Source organism: Electrona antarctica (genome assembly GCF_951216825.1).
Source record: "Electrona antarctica genome assembly, chromosome: 5".
Lineage (NCBI taxonomy): Eukaryota > Metazoa > Chordata > Actinopteri > Myctophiformes > Myctophidae > Electrona > Electrona antarctica.
The window spans coordinates 33,136,143-33,153,642 of NC_136810.1; the positions used below are offsets into that span (position 1 = coordinate 33,136,143).

Here is a 17,500-nt window from a genome sequence, read left to right on the forward strand (position 1 = left end):
ACACACACACACACACACACACACACACACACACACACACACACAGAGCTCCTATGCACACAAACTTGGGCTTGCGTATACACACACTAAGCGCATGTTTGCTCACACACATGCACACGAATGAGTGAGCACGCACATATACAAGGCACAGAGATGCACACAGATTTGTGCTTGCACGCACACACGCGCACGTACGCACGCACGCACACGCACACATCTGAACCTGTACTCTTCATCTCTGTCATTATCTGTCTCTTTCTCTCCTCTTTCTTTCTCTATTTCTATCCTTCTCTCTCTTCTTCCCTTTCTTCTTCCCTCCACCTCTGTTCCCTCTCTCTCTCTCTCTCTCTCTCTCTCTCTCTCTCTCACTCTCTCTCTTTCTCTCTCTGTCTCCCCTCCTTCACATAAATTTCCGTCTATCTGTCTATTTATCTCCCCTCAGCTCTCTCCATCTGTCATGTGTGTGTGTGTGTATGTGTGTGTGTATGTGTGTCTGTTTGCGAGAGAAGAGAGTGCGTGAGTGCGTATATGTGTTTGCATATGTTCATGGCTGGTATGCATTCATACATGTGTATATATGTGCATGGACACGTATGTGTGTGTGTGTGTGTGTGTGTGTGTGTGTGTGTGTGTGTGGCTGAGGAGGGAGGGGGCTAATCTGATTTGTTTAGACATGATTTAAATGATTGGATGAACAAGCATGGGGTTGTGCATGTGTGTGTGTGTGTGTGTGTGTGTGTGTGTGTGTGTGTGTGTGTGTGTGTGTGTGTGTGTGTGTGTGTGTGTGTGCGCGCGCACGTTTGCGTGCGGTGTGTGTGTGTGTGTGTGTGTGTGTGTGTGTGTGTGTGTGTGTGTGTGTGTGTGTGTGTGTGTTGCCTTTCGCAAGCCGGAAACCATACGAAGACAACACAAACACTATTGTGATTACACTCTAAAATCCTCCATGTTAATTAATTCATTTGCAACTGTAGAGAGTGCACAAAATGTAACCAAATGGACCCACTAAGAGTCCATTTGGTTACATTTTAGTACATCACCTCTTGGGTTAAAGGATCACTGAGGGTTTTACTGTGTGTACAACAAGTTCAACAACATTCAAATGTCCAATTTATGCCTATGAATTTTTCAGTATGTTTACCGCTATGGCTGCTAGTTGTTTGTTCTTGCTCTGGTTTATGTGAGTGTGTCTATAGACGTGCATGTGTGTGTGTGCGTGCGTGCATGCGTGTGTCTGTGTGTGTGTGTGCGTGTGTGTGTGTGCGCGTGTGTGTGCGCGTGTGTGTTGCAGTGATAATGAGGTCATTGCTTTAACAGGCAGGGGGGGCTGCTAGCTAATTCCAGCTGTGATTAACGTTAGTGGGTCAGGGAGAGGGTAGAGGGAGTAGACAGAGGTTATATTAACCATGTTTGCCGTTATGGTGGTCAGTAAAGTGTGTGTGTGTGTGTGTGTGTGTGTGTGTGTGTGTGTGTGTGTGTGTGTGTGTGTGTGTGTGTGTGTGTGTGTGTGTGTGTGTGTGTGTGTGTGTGTGTGTGTGTGTGTGTGTGTGTGTGTGTGTGTGTGTGTGCGCGCGTGCGTGCATGTATAGTAATATATACTGTATATTATTGCTGTAGGGCAGAAACGTCTTATTTCCATATTCTAACTTTCTTGTCGGGTGAATCCTGACCTACAACAGGCACGTTTTTAATAGCGACCTAGTCATGATTGACTGGCCCCTAAGCCAATGGTATAGTCTGAAACTCGTGTAGCCAATCACGTAGTAGCGACCTAGTCATGATTGGCTGCGAGGTCATGACACAGAAACACACGTTACAAAATAATAATAATAATAATAATAATAATAATAAGGAGACAGCGCTTGTTTCACCTGAGAAATATGACTATGTCATTTCTTGTTTCTTCAAGTGTTTTTTCATAAATGAATGCCATCTTTGATCATACTACAGCGTCACACACGTTTAAAGCTTGCAGATCTGCTACTTTTACTATTTTCATATTGGAATCCTGAGAAGTAATAATAGTTGTGTACATAGTGAGGTTTCCACCCCGACAGAGACAACATCATTTCAATGTATCGCGCAGAAACCTCTCATCTCCACATTTAAACTTTTTCTCCCCGTAAATGAATGCCTTGCTTCGTCATACTATACAGTGTTGCACAAAAGTAGCAAAAAAAAAAAAGATCTACGAACTCAAAGCGTGTCGCATTTTGAGCTTGTAGATCAGCAATTGTTTTGCTATTTTTGAAAGTAACGGTTTTGGACAGCATGATATAAATATATTATACATAGTATACTGTATACTGTATTATGTACAGACAATAAAGTATATTACGCGGTAAATACATATGTATATACTACTATATACTATGTATATACTATGTATATACTATATATATATATATATAAGATAGAAGATCTAATGATGTTTTAGTGTATTCACACCCGAGGTCTTAAGATTTGTCTGGGCAGCTCTCTTGGGGAAATGGATGTGTGTGCGTTCATGTGTGTGATTTGCTATTAGGGTCACAGCGCCATTTGACACTAGACTACACTCTCACACACTCACACACACACACACACACACACACACACACACACACACACACACACACACACACACACACACACACACACACACACACACACACACACACACACACACACACACACACACACAAAAAAACACACACACAAAAAACACACACACACACACACACACTCACTCAGAGAATTGGTCCTCGCTTTATGTACGCACGCTTGGAGGCTCATGCACGTCATGCGCGTGCATACACATATGATTGTGCACAGATACAGACACTCACAAAAGCACACCCAGACAGACTTGCACGGGTGTGTGCACGCACATACATACTCGCACAGATGCACACACACCCGCATACAAAAACACATAACAGACAATTCATTCTTTTTTCCCTTTTTTTTGCAAGATGACATGACACAGATGACACCAAAAAATTATAACATGTTTCTCAAAGCGGATGTGCTGCTCTTCAGAGATTGCATGATGTCAAACCCTGAGGAAGACTATACTGTGGAAACGTTGGTTTCTGTAATTTAATAAATCTATTTAGCATGGTGGCTACAGTATATGAGCTGTGCGGCCTCCTCCTCCTTGTTGTTTTTATTTTATTTTATCAGAGATTGCATGATGCACAAAAGGCAGTGGTTCTCAAACTAGTGTCCTTTAGCGTTTAACCACTTTAACAATTTTTTTATACGGCTTTTGAAAAATAGCAGATCTACAAGCTCATTGCACGACACCGAGCAATGAGCTTGTATATCTGTTATTTTTGAAAATATCGTGAAAATGCGTGCAAATCTTTCAATAACTCGAATCTTTGCTTCTGGGTTGTTCCCAGATGGGGGTCCGCCAAATACAGATAATTCTGGGGGTGCTTGACAAGTTTGAGCACCACTGACAGAAACATAGGTTTTTCAGAACACTGTCATGATTTAGACTCAGATGTCAATGTTAAAGTTGGAGTGCCGTGATTTTTGTAATTTTTCCAGTTTTTCATGTGTTTATGAGGTGACAGTACTTCATTAGACCCCTTGGTGTGGTTGCTATGTGCAATTACATGTATTCCCTTTGTATTTAGGGTTTCTTCCTGGAGGCTGAAACCTTGACAGTCAAACGTGCCAATGAAAAAAACAGTGATAGTGACATCACAATACGTGAAAGACGTGTCCACATAAAAACGACATTTTAACACATTTTTTCTTCTTCCTTATATAATAAAATCACACCCGTGTGAACTGAGTGGTGCAACTCCCCTCTCCCCTAGGCCCCCCCCCCCCCCTCTCTCTCTCTCTCTCTCATTAACAGGCAACAGTGCAATGCGTGCAGCACTATCTCTCTCTCTCTGTTTCTGGCACAACAGCGCCACTTTTGCCCCTACTGCTACTCATAGTCACATAGTCACATAGTCACATAGGTTAAAGTCACATAGGTTAACACGGACATTGCTGTTCCTTGGAGTGGTTGCACCACTCAATAATAATACCTGATGATCATGTTTTAGGGGGCACTCCATCTTTAAATGAGCATTGAGGAGTTGACAATGTATAGGGTGGTGGTCCCAGAAATACCAAATCATATCAAACTGGGGATCCTTGAAATGAATGTGTGAGGTAATTATTATTTCCTGCTCTGTTCTTCATCTCCCCCCCCCCCCCCCCCCCCACCCCTCCCCCCACCACACACACACACCTACTCTCTCTTTAGGTATGAACCATGAGTCCAAATCACCTTCATTAGGAATGATCTCCACGGCAACTCGGACCACGGCGACTGTCAGCCCCCTTAGCCCACTAACCAATGGGAACACAGCTGCCCAGTCTGCTAACTCCGGATTCGCTGCTGCCCTCCGTAAACTGGCCAAGCAGGCCGAGGATCCCAGAGGTGAGCAGAGGTGACGGCAGAGTCCACTGTGCACTCACAGAGTTAGTCACTTGAACCCCAGCATGCCTATTCTGGGGGGGAAAGTTCACCGACAAATTTCGATCTACAATCTACACGCTTTGTGCTTGTAGATTTGGGAGAGATTTGGTGTAGACAGAAAAAATAATACAGTCAAAGTACAGTTGTAACTCAAGTAAATTTTTCTAAGATTGAGCACTGTTTCCCAAACAGTGGGTTGGGACCCATTCGTGAGTCACAGACAAATTCTTATCGGTCACGAGGTTCAAGGTTCAAGGTTGTACTTTTATTTATTGTTACATCTTGTGTACAGGTATACATAAGATATTTTTTTTGCTTCCTTACAGACAATGCAGCAGCATAGATTATAACATTCAAAACAAAAAAACACAGCAAGCACAGCAAACAAGAATAAAGAGAAAATGCAAGAAAGAGCAAGTGTAAATTGAGTCACAACTCGCTCAGATCTCGCTCATTTTTAAATGTTCTGGGGTTTCTGTGTAATCTGCTTTCATTTGGTATACAGTATAGATCGTGCATGTAGGCTGTCTCTACGAAGCGGTATCAAGCAAAAAGGACAGTTTTGAACAAGCAAATGGAATCGCGCACAATGCATGGCACAAGTCAAATAACTTCTTTGACTAAACAATTATACACATTAACACAATGGACACAAGGAATTGATAGCCACTCACTTCTGCTGATTATTGCAGGAAAACTACAATCACAGTGATGCGTAGGAGAATAAGGAGTGATAAAGCAGTCTGACTCCACAGACATCTCCATTGCAGGCGTGCGGTGCGCGCCGCTCTATACCAAACTAATTTGGCATTACGGTTTACGGGTGCTTTTAAACTCCACTATGCGCCTTCCAAAATGTGTGTGACCAAAATAGCCATGACCACCTCGATAGCGGGTGACGCTGGACCAAAATACCATTTAGGGACAGATCAAGCTCCTATAGTCGTAATTTTCGGGCAGCGGCTGACTTGCGGGCAGCGACAATAGAGCCCTCAGAGTTACACACCTGTACAGGGCCATTTGGAACCCACCCAAGGACCCACTGGTGTAGCAAAGTGTTTCCAGTGAGCCAACAGCCCAACACGCACAATAGCAGCACCCTGACTCTGTTTGACCAGAATGGAACAGAGCCTTCATTAGTATCAGCGGTAACACCTGTGAAGGAAGTAGGGAAGGGGCCCAAGTTCTTTCCAAAATGGCCTGTGTGCATAGAGCCCATTGATACGATCTTGTCGATCTATTATTTTCATTGAAAGCTTTTCCCACAATACGGATGCTTCCTAGGGTTTAAGTGGTTCACACTCAGGATTTTAGGGTGTAGACTTGGGTTCTCCAACACTGGCCCTGGAGAGCTATTGGCTGGGTTTCCCAAATAAATGTTGTGTTTGCGCGTAGCTTGAACACACCCCTCTAGGCCGCAAACAGAAGCCTGTGTGCGGCCTAATTGGCAGCCAATCAGACACTATGTCCTTTTTTGGGAAACACTGTCAAACACAACAACATAGAAATAGACAACCTAGACTAGAGCACAGCCATACCTGTCCTCATTGCGCATGTAAGGCCTCCTGCATGAATACATAAACAAACCTGTTTCCCCTCTTTAGCCTACACACACCTGTCGACATGTGGCAGTAGTAAAACCATTCTCAGAGAAATGTGTGGTCTGAGTGGTGACTTTCTTCATCTCATTTAAATATAAAAAACATGTTTAGGCCTACTTCAGCATCAAATAAATTAAATTGAATTACATTTTTTGAGTGAAGAGAGCCTATACTGTCAGCTGTCCAGCAGTCCAAATATTATTAAATTAAATTTCAGAGGTGAAGTGATGTAGGCAAGGTATAGGCCTATATGAAAACACAGGCCTGAGGCCTACCATAGCAGGCCTCAGGCCTGAGGCCTACCATAGCAGGCCTCAGGCCTGAGGCCTACCATACCAGGCCTCAGGTCTACCATTGCGTGGCACATCTATGCACGGAATATCTATTCACAGTGAAGGGGGTGTTGTTGAGAAGAACCACAGGCCCACTCCCTACGCATGATGTCCTTTGGGAAACCCAGCCAAAGACTGTAGCGCAAGACACATCAAGTGTTTTCATTTGAACCGCTTAAGCCTTATTTTATACATTGGCTACTCTAGGATAGATAGCTAATCTAAAGCTTGTCGTGAGCTCGAAAAGCCAAATGTTGTAACCTTAAAAATGATATGCACAAAATGGGGACACCAGCGTAAAAGTGGTTGATGTAATCTGGCATAAACACACCGATATACTATTATACTGTATATTATAACACCACCACATTATTTTTTTTTTTTTAAATGTTTTTTTTGTGGCTTTCGCCTTTATTTTATGGAGGGACAGACAGTAGGCTGACAGGAAATGGGGAGAGAGATGGGGGGGAAGACATGCAGTAAAGGCCGTCGGGATCGGGAGTCGAACCCGCGGCACACTGCCAGACTGGATTACCAGCCAAGGTGCCTGGACCACTGAGCCATGGCCCAGGCCCACCACCACATTATTGCTACAAATCTGATACTAGATTTTTCTAATGTTTGACCCTCCTTTGTGTTTCCGCTTACATTGAATTTCAAGGTCTCTCAAGGAAATCTTGAGAGATTCTTTTTTTAAAGGGAAAATGCACTTAACTAAGAGATGCGCCTCCGTGCCCCCCGCCCCCCGGACCCAGCTGCTCTGTATGGAAGGGAGGGAGCGGGCGGGTAATGAGCCAAACGACCAATCAGTGGAAAAATACATCATAATAGGAAATAAATGAGATATTGACGAGTGAAAACAGCACTTTATATAGCGATGCAGTGCTCGTCCTAATGATATAATGGAGAGCCCGGTGCTGTCAGAGAGAGACCTGATCTGCATGTTCCCCATTCATCTGAAGCATTTCACTGATGGGCTGCTATAAAGCTTAGGTGTGTGTGTGTGTGTGTGTGTGTGTGTGTGTGTGTGTGTGTGTGTGTGTGTGTGTGTGTGTGTGTGTGTGTGTGTGTGTGTGTGTGTGTGTGTGTGTGTGTGTGTGTGTGTGTGCGTGCGTGTGCGTGTGCGTGTGCGTGTGTGCTTGTGCGCGTGCGTGCAGGCGGCTTGCCGGCGCCTTAATGAAGGTGTTGGATAAGAGCTGACCTATTGTGACCTGTCTCTCTCTGTCTCTTCCTTCCTGCATTTCCATTCATCCCCTCATAATGAGAATCTAATTACGTCCAATTACAATGAGCTCCATCTCTCCCTGTGACTGTCTGCTTTATTCTCCCTGTGCTTTAATGCAGGATGAGCTGCGTTTCAGCCAACCAACACAACACACTCTCCTCTCCTCTCTCCCACTGTCATTATTTTCCTCTCCTTACCTCATTTGAATGTGTTTGTGGCAGTGTTTTGTGTGTGTGTGTGTGTGTGTGTGTGTGTGTGTGTGTGTGTGTGTGTGTGTGTGTGTGTGTGTGTGTGTGCGCGCGCGCATGTGCACATATATTTTTTGTGCCTTTGCTGTTTGTGTACGTTTGTGTTTGTGTGTGTATTGATTAGCACGTGTTAGGCAAATGGCAATGGCACACACACACACACACACACACACACACACACACACACACACACACACACACACACACACACACACACACACACACACACACACTCCCCATCACATATCACACCTGTCACACTCCTCTGCCTTAATGCTTTGTTTTATTACATTCTTCTTTCATTCTGTCTCTGTGTGGAGGGGGTTGTCTCTCTTTATCAGACACACTGACATGTCGACATTCACGCACGCACGCACGCACGCACGCACGCACGCACGCACGCACGCACGCACGCACATGCACACAGTCGTGAGGAGTAATTGCACAATTTTACATCTCATACATCTACCCTTTTACTTGTCTGCTTTTTCCTCCTGTCTCAATTTTTGTTTTAGGGTTTGGTTTTTTTCTTCCCTTAGAAAATTCTTCCCAAAAAGCTTTGAGTCAACAATAATTTTTGCAGAGGCCCACTTATAGAGCCGGAAGGGAGAGAGGGATTGACATATCTGCGTGTTCGTGCCTTTGTGCACTGTCTGTGTACGTCAAGAGCAAAATGTTTAAAGCCTTAACCACTTTAGGACCTTTTTCTTTCTTCAACAAGGTCACAGCTTATACATCAGCTATTTTCATTATTTTGGAAAATTCTGGAAAATATTGAAAGATTTTGATCGACCCCCTGCCTACAATAACATGCCTAAAGAAATAGGGACACCATGTTGAAAGGGGTTCATTATTTTAATATTGGGCGCCCGCTGGCCTAGCGGTCCAGGCGCATACCACATATTGGCGCATGCCTCATGCCCTGGGTTCGAGTCCCGGTCTCTCTCTCCCTGTTTCATGTTTCATGTCTCTTCACTGTGCCCTGTCAATATAGGCAGAAAAGTCCCAAAAATATCTTTAAAAAAAAATCACACCCGTGTGAATGTTTGTGTTTATACAAACACTCAAAGCTGGACATAGGAGGGGCTTTTTTAATCTTAGCAAAGATCTGAAGCCCCCTTCCCTACTGCCTCAAACTAATTTCTTCCTCTCCCCCCCCCACACACACACTCATCATCATCATCATCATCGTCACCATGCAGGTTCGTCCCACAGTGGAGAGTCGTCTCCCGTCTCCTCTCCGGCCACCAGCCACAGCTCGCCGGTCACCACTCCTAAGCGGGGCTCTTTGGGGCCCCTCCTGGGTCAGGCCAGGGCCCACGGTGTCCCCGGCAACACCACGCCCGTAGTCACCATCGCTCCCACCAAGACCAGCCACAACGGCCTCTGGAGGGCCGACGGACGACAGCAGGTAAAACCTTTTTTGGCCATTTTTTTTTCTGACCATTTAAAACTAGACTAAAATGTTAACGAGAGACTAGTGGAGAACTAAAAGACAAGTAATTTTATATGCTTGGTTGCATGCTTAAAATAGCAGATTTACAAGCTGTGACGCATTGTGAGCTTGTAGGTCGGCTATTTTCAGCATGCAACCAAGGTGTCAAATCAGCCATTACGACGCCATCAAGGCCTGCCAAAATACATTTTAGTTGACTAAATTTACTGTAGATAGTCGACTAAAATCTTATATTTAGTTGACTAAAACTAGACTAACACTAAAACATTTCAGGTGACTAAAATATGACTAAAACTAAATGGAATTTTATTCAAAAGACTGACTAAATCAACACTGAGGTAAACAAAACGAATAAAAACAAACCCAACCAAACGCACGAGTGCTGCTGACGTGTTCCGATGCACGCGCAAACGCACACCCCGCCCGATGTGCAGCATTTCACGTGCAGAACCCACACTTAATACATCAATATTTATTATAGCTGCATGAAGTTTGATGCCTGCGGGAACACTAGTCAGTCAGTCTGCCTGGCTGCCAGCTGGGAGATGGGAACATTTGGCAGGTATTCCACACAAGTCTGACGTGAGACAGCTCTTCCTCTCTGATATCTCTCTTTTTTTCTCCCTTTCCTCTCTCTCTCTCTCTCTCTCTCTCTCTCTCTCTCTCTCTCTCTGTACCTCTCTCGGCGTGGAGCTGCTGTCTTGTTCTCTGACCTCCATCCCTTCTGTCTTTGCTCCTACCATCATTATTGGAATAGTCCCAGGGCTTGTCAGCATCAGACAGTCACAACCAGACGTCCATCTCCTTCTCTCTCCCTCTCTTTCTGTCTCTCTCTCTCTCTCTCTCTCTCTCTCTCTCTCTCTCTCTCTCTCTCTCTCTCTCTCTGTCTCGTTTCCCTTTCTTTTTCTGTCGCCACCCCCTCCCTTCCTTTCTCTCTCTCAATTTGTCTTGTATGTCTGTTTCTTGTTCACCATTCCCCTGTACTTTGTCCTGCACTCATTTTCTATTCGTCTTTCTTTTGTTTCTTTCCGGTCTCAGTTTGCTCTCTGTTTGCTCTCTCTCCCTCCCCCCCCCCCCCTCTCTCCCTCCCTCTCTCTCACACTCTCTCTCTCTCTCTCTCTCTCTCTCTCTCCTCTCTCTCTCTCTCTCTCTCTCTCTCTCTCTCTCTCTCTCTCTCTCTCTCTAATCATCCCCAGTATTTCTCGTGTCTGTCGGCCATGTCTGTTTCAGCTCCACATGAGCCATTTCTTTAAAAAAAAGAAGCACCAGGGCTGAAGAGTCTGGCACCTATTCTGTGCTGCTTCCTGCCGCGTGTGCATGCATGTGCGCGTATGCACATGCACATGAACGTGCATAATTATGCGTGATGTGCATGTGGGTGGGTGTGTACTTGACCCCTTGAACACAAAAGGCTTAGGATGTGAACTGTGTGTGTATACGTGTTTGCTTGTGGGTGTGTGAGTGAATTTAAAGCTGGGGCAAGGAACCAGGCCCCCCACACAATGCAGGGGTTAGCCCCCACAGTAGCCACTTCCACCCTGGATCAGAGCTGCCTTTCTCCCCCTTACAAAGAGCACTCTGTGGCTCTGCCGGCCTGGGGCTCCCATTCAGACATTCAGAGAGAGAAAGAGAGAGAGCAAGGACGAGGGAGGGAAGGAGGGAGGGAGGGAGGGAGGGAGGGGTGCATAAAAATGTAGAAAAGGATGTTACAAAAAGAAGAGAGAGAGAAAGACAGGGCTCTACAGTCTGGCTTAGGTTCAATATTTGTCTTCGCTGGATTGCAGATTCTCCTGGAACAGCAGAGCATGACGCTAGCACAGAACGCTCCATCCAATAAGAGTGTGTGTATGTGTGTGCGCGCACGTGTGTGAGTCTGTGTGTGTGTGTGTGTGGGGGGGGGGGGGTGGTGGTGCGGGGGCACTACTGCACGTGTTCTGTGGAGACTATCTTTGGGGTCGGGGGTCAGGGTTTGTGATGACTGCAATCCAAAAATCTCAGGCCCCCCCAACACCAACCCCCACACATCCCCAAACCGATGGATGGCCCATTATCTCATTTTGAAACAAATCCTCTTTGGTAATTTAACTCTTGAGAGCATATATTTGTACGCTGTGAGAGTGTATGAATACTGAGGATTTTATTGTGTAGAAGTGTGTGTGTGTGTGTGTGTGTGTGTGTGTGTGTGTGTGTGTGTGTGTGTGTGTGTGTGTGTGTGTGTGTGTGTGTGTGTGTGTGTGTGTGTGTGTGTGTGTGTGTGTGTGTGTGTGTGTGTGTGTGTGTGCGTGCGTGCGTGCGTGCGTGCGTGCGTGCGTGCGTGCGTGCGTGCGTGCGTGTGAGAGAGAGGGGGGGGGGGGGGATTGAGGGTTAGAGAGAGGGAGGGCGAGGGTTTGTCGTTGGACAAGCTTTGTTTCAAACTGATTTCCATGAGAGAGATATTCAAAGGTATTCAAAGGTATTCAAAGGTATGCCAATGCGTATAGATTTCTCTGCTGTTGGAACTCATTCTAAACCAGACTAGCAGAATCGTTGCTGTCGGGCAGAAACCTCGTATCTCCATATTGTTTTTCTTTCGTAGATGACTATCCTACTTCGTCATACGGTGTCACACAAAAGTAGTACGTAATACGTTGGTCCGACGCCCTAACAGTCCGACAGGCATTAGTCCGACACATGCGTGGCTGGTTAAGACTTACCCGTGGCTCTGGACATGCACCCGTGGCTTCCCTGTAAGGTTAGGTTTCTGGTTAAAGGACTTCAGTGTTTTGTACCATACAATTGTATGTATAAGTTCAGAACAAAGAATGTTTGCTTTCGCCATCTTTGTTGAAGAAGAGTCTGGGCAATTATGTTTTAGTTTATTTTATGCCAGTGTTAATTTTTAGTTGGCTAAGACTAGAATAAAACGAAATAGTTTAAGTAGTGTGTTCAAAGACTGAGCTTAAATCAGAATTTGCTACTAAAAGTAACCCTAAGCCTAAGTTGCTAAAATACTTTTCGGACTAATGCCTGTTGTCAGTATGTCGGACCAAACACATTCACCCGAAAACTTTTAATAGAGGCTTGTGACTAAAACTACATTGGATCAATTGGAACAGAATCCGAATCATCTTCATTGTCACATCACATGGGTTTACAGGTATGAAACAGTGGGTGAAATTCGTTTTTGTGCAAGCTCCATCGTTTTGATTGAACACCACAGGGGCACAGGTTATTTGTTTTGTTCCATTTCCTGAAAAGTAACAGTTTTGAACATGCAAGGTTTCCACCCGACAGCGATGGGACTGTTGTTTAGCCGTGAGGTCATTTTGTTTGCGGTGTTGGCCATGATGGTGAGTCTGACCTCTGCTGCTACCTTGTTGCTGTAGCAACCAGAGATGACACAGACAGACTACTGACTGAGAGACGGAACCTTTCCCTCTGATGCTGTGGAGGATCAAAGGCTTCCTGGCTTGACAGGATGCCATAATATCAGCTCTCAGTCTCTTCTGGAACAAACTTGAGATCTCCAGTAGTCCCATCCCATGCATGTAGAAGAGTAGGAAATATATATTTGTCATTTGAGGCTTTGTTTAGTGGAGATGGATGGTAATATGGCCGACCTTAGAGTGGCGGTGAGAGAGCGAGAGACAGAGTGAGACTGAGGGGGAACGAAGGAGAGAGCAGCAGGCCAGATATGAGGATCGTCTTTCCACTTTGATCTTGACCTATTATGACACGTCAGACCCACTTTTCCACTCTGCTTAGCCTCTGGGAGCAGCGAAGAGTTTGTCCCCAATCGCTCGTTCTCATTTTCCACTGCGCTTCCTTCCTCAGTCGGTTCACTGAGGGAATGGCAGCTTGCCCTCTGTCTAAAACACACTTAATAACCACTTAAACGCTATTTTATAAATGATCGTATGCGGGTGTCACACACAAATAGCAGATCTACAAACTCACAACACGTTGCAAACGAGACGTATAAAAACATGTGAACGGCGTGACTCAAATGTGGATCTCAGGCTGTGGCCAGCCAATCTATTCTATGACATATCTACAGTATAACATATGAGACCAAATGTGGGCGAGGTTTCAGCCAGACCAGAGCTCCCCATTCACTAGAAAATTCAAAGTTAAAGATGGAGTGCCGTTTTTTTTGTCTTTGTCTTTTTCTTTTTCTCCTTCTGAAATGTACACTCTGAAGTGATGTTGCCCTGTTGCCCCTGTTAAGTGTTGACTTGATGCCATATGTAGTCCATCTGAAGAAAGCGAGGATAATACAGAGGAAAAAAAAGGCGGACGCCCACAGGGCAGGCATGCAAACAGAAGAAGAGGGGTGGGGAAAAAAATCCTGGGAATTGCACTTGTGTCCTATGTATATATAGAAATGCTGTCTATACGGCGGCTGTGGCTCAGGAGGTAGAGCAGGTCGTCCAATGATCCATGGGTCGGCGGTTCGAATCCTGGCTCCTCCTGTCTACATGTCGAAGTGTCCTTGGGCAAGACACTGAACCCCAAATTGCTCCCGATGTGCTGGTTGGTACCTTGCATGGCTTCCGCTGCAATCGGTGTATGAATGTGTGTGTGAATGGGTGAATGTATTGCACAATCTATGTAAAGCGCCTTGGATAAAGGCGCTATATAAATGCACCATTTACCATTTACCATTTATACTGTACTGAGTGCCACGATTTTTTTCCACCCTAAAACATGATCATCAGCTATTATTATAATATAAGGAGGAAGAACTTTGTCCAAAAAGTGTACAGTATTTGTTAAAATCATGCTTTTATGTGGACACGCCCACCAGTTCATTAAGTATGCCTGGTTTTCCTGGTGGGTGGTGATCCACCTGAACTGAAGCCGCACCCACAGCTGTAGTTGTATGATAAAGGGCGAGGGGTTAGGGGAGGGGTTGATAGTGTGATGTCACTATATTACTGTTTATTTCATTGGCCCGTTTGACTGTCAAGGGTTCAGCCTCCAGGAAGAAACCCTAAATACAAAGTTAATACATTGCACATAAAAACGACTCCAGGGTGTCTAATGAAGTACTGTCAACTCATAGACACATGAAAAACTGGAAAAATACAAAAAATGTGGCACTCCCTCTTTAAATATTTCAAAAATATAATTCAATCAAATGAGATTATCACAACAAAAATACAAGTCAAAGTGAGGTGAAATTCTTATTTAAACTTACACGATTGCAGTTTAAAAAGAGTACAAAATAATTAAATGTAAAAGAAGGGAGGATAAAAGAAGGAGCCTAAATCACCTGGAAAACAGTAGCATGTTAGAAAAACAGTGTCATGTAGATTAAAATAACTCCTAGATCAAAAAATCATTCAGGATAATGCACTGAATGTGTAAAACATTCAGTGCTGTTAAACTTCTAGGTACTTCTGTGGCCTACTGGTTGCATATATAAAGTTTGGCGCTGATCGGTCCATCGTATTTTGAGATTTGCTCAGGACGCCAAACCAGACTAAAACTTTGACGAAAAATGTGATAAAACCCGGCCTAGTCATTCATTATGTCCTTTGTCTGTCTCTGTCTGGCCGTCAGGCTGAGCCAGCCGTCCGAGGGAGCAGCAGGGAGAGCAACCAGGCCCACCAGGACAAGGGCAACCCCCCCGTCCGCTCACCTCACACCCTGCACCACCCCTTTGGCCTCTCGCCCAGCACTATCATGCAGGACCCTCGCATACAGAACCTCAGGTAAGCTTTGAATACACATGGCATGCACATGTACACATGCACACCTTCTGACTTAGTGTATTTGCATGATATGAGGACATCAAGGCCTACTACAGTGTATAGCTTGGGGAAAAATACCCTACGTCTCACTTGCATTTCTCCCCGCAACATGCAAAAGTGCACGGTGATAATGTCAAACGCATTTCGGGCATACACTTCCATTTGTCATGGGAAAAATACACAGAAGTCATTGAGTATTTTCCCCACACTATGTATGATCTCCTCATATCAGAACACTGGGGAAAAAAACACAAAAGAAAATGAATACACAGAACATTTCTGTTTAATCTCGGTGTCACGCACGGAAATAGGCGATCTACAAGCTCCGATGCAACGCGTTGTGTGTGACCTTGTTTTGGATTTTGGAAAATCTTTGAAAATTGTCACCTATAATGACACGCACCCCACAATCGGGTCGCCAGATCAGTTGATGCTCACATCACTGCTGTAGTGTTAATATTGTACATTGTGCTTTGTGTTTTGCACCGTGACAGTTTACCCGGGCAGATGCATCCAGGCGCCGTCCCAGAGGAGTACCTCAGAGGGCTCCGGCCCTTCGCCACCTCAGATGACCTCCGGCTGACCTCTCTGCCCATGGGGCTTGACCCCGCGACCGCCGCCCACGCGGCCGCTGCTGCTTACTACCACCCTGCCTACCTACACCACCCACTCACCTTACAGAGGTACACTACACCACCCTGCCTACCTATACCACCCACTCACCTTACAGAGGTACACTACACCACCCTGTCTATACCTACACCACCCACTCACCTTACAGAGGTACACTACACCACCCTGCCTACCTACACTACCCACTCACCTTACAGAGGTACACTACACCACCCTGTCTATACCTACACCACCCACTCACCTTACAGAGGTACACTACACCACCCTGCCTACCTACACCACCCACTCACCTTACAGAGGTACACTACACCACCCTGCCTACCTACACCACCCACTCACCTTACAGAGGTACACTACACCACCCTGTCTATACCTACACCACCCACTCACCTTACAGAGGTACACTACACCACCCTGTCTATACCTACACCACCCACTCACCTTACAGAGGTACACTACACCACCCTGTCTATACCTACACCACCCACTCACCTTACAGAGGTACACTACACCACCCTGCCTACCTACACTACCCACTCACCTTACAGAGGTACACTACACCACCCTGCCTATACCTACACCACCCACTCACCTTACAGAGGTACACTACACCACCCTGCCTACCTACACCACCCACTCACCTTACAGAGGTACACTACACCACCCTGCCTATACCTACACCACCCACTCACCTTACAGAGGTACACTACTCCACCCTGCCTACCTACACTACCCACTCACCTTACAGAGGTACACTACACCACCCTGCCTACCTACACCACCCACTCACCTTACAGAGGTACACTACACCACCCTGCCTACCTACACCACCCACTCACCTTACAGAGGTACACTACACCACCCTGCCTACCTACACTACCCACTCACCTTACAGAGGTACACTACACCACCCTGCCTATACCTACACCACCCACTCACCTTACAGAGGTACACTACACCACCCTGCCTACCTACACCACCCACTCACCTTACAGAGGTACACTACACCACCCTGCCTATACCTACACCACCCACTCACCTTACAGAGGTACACTACTCCACCCTGCCTACCTACACTACCCACTCACCTTACAGAGGTACACTACACCACCCTGCCTACCTACACCACCCACTCACCTTACAGAGGTACACTACACCACCCTGCCTACCTACACCACCCACTCACCTTACAGAGGTACACTACACCACCCACTCACCTTACAGAGGTACACTACACCACCCTGTCTATACCTACACCACCCACTCACCTTACAGAGGTACACTACACCACCCTGTCTATACCTACACCACCCACTCACCTTACAGAGGTACACTACTCCACCCTGCCTACCTACACCACCCACTCACCTTACAGAGGTACACTACACCACCCTGCCTACCTACACCACCCACTCACCTTACAGAGGTACACTACACCACCCTGTCTATACCTACACCACCCACTCACCTTACAGAGGTACACTACACCACCCTGCCTACCTACACCACCCACTCACCTTACAGAGGTACACTACACCACCCTGCCTATCTACACCACCCACTCACCTTATAGAGGTATACTACACCACCCTGTCTATATCTATGCACGCACGTAGCAGGCTGTCTCGCAACAACCTCAGCCTGATGGCCTAAAAGTCTAATATCTCCCCCGAGTCATAGGGATATCCCTTTGACTTAATGGTTAAGATGTTGGCTTTCCATGTGGGAGACGCGGGTTCAATTCCCGGGTGTTACACATACATACTGTACAGTGCCATGTAATCTAAGTAAGATACTACTGTACA

General features: G+C 45.8%; 1 protein-coding gene across 5 annotated transcripts in view; it reads left to right on the forward strand.

The window, feature by feature from the left end:
• The window catches only part of LOC306924119 (genetic suppressor element 1-like), a 42,587-nt gene that overhangs the window by 11,980 nt on the left and 13,107 nt on the right, over positions 1 to 17,500 (forward strand). For 4 of the 5 annotated variants that reach the window (XM_079502475.1, XM_079502473.1, XM_079502476.1 and 1 more), the window contains exons 2-5: positions 4,250 to 4,426; positions 9,074 to 9,282; positions 14,872 to 15,023; positions 15,557 to 15,745. In XM_079502475.1, the coding sequence (XP_079358601.1) occupies positions 4,252 to 4,426; positions 9,074 to 9,282; positions 14,872 to 15,023; positions 15,557 to 15,745 (725 nt within the window). In that variant the 5' untranslated portion in view covers positions 4,250 to 4,251. Of the gene's footprint in view, positions 1 to 4,249; positions 4,427 to 9,073; positions 9,283 to 14,351; positions 14,479 to 14,871; positions 15,024 to 15,556; positions 15,746 to 17,500 lie in introns of those variants that run through there. The other variant, XM_079502477.1, reaches the window with a different exon arrangement.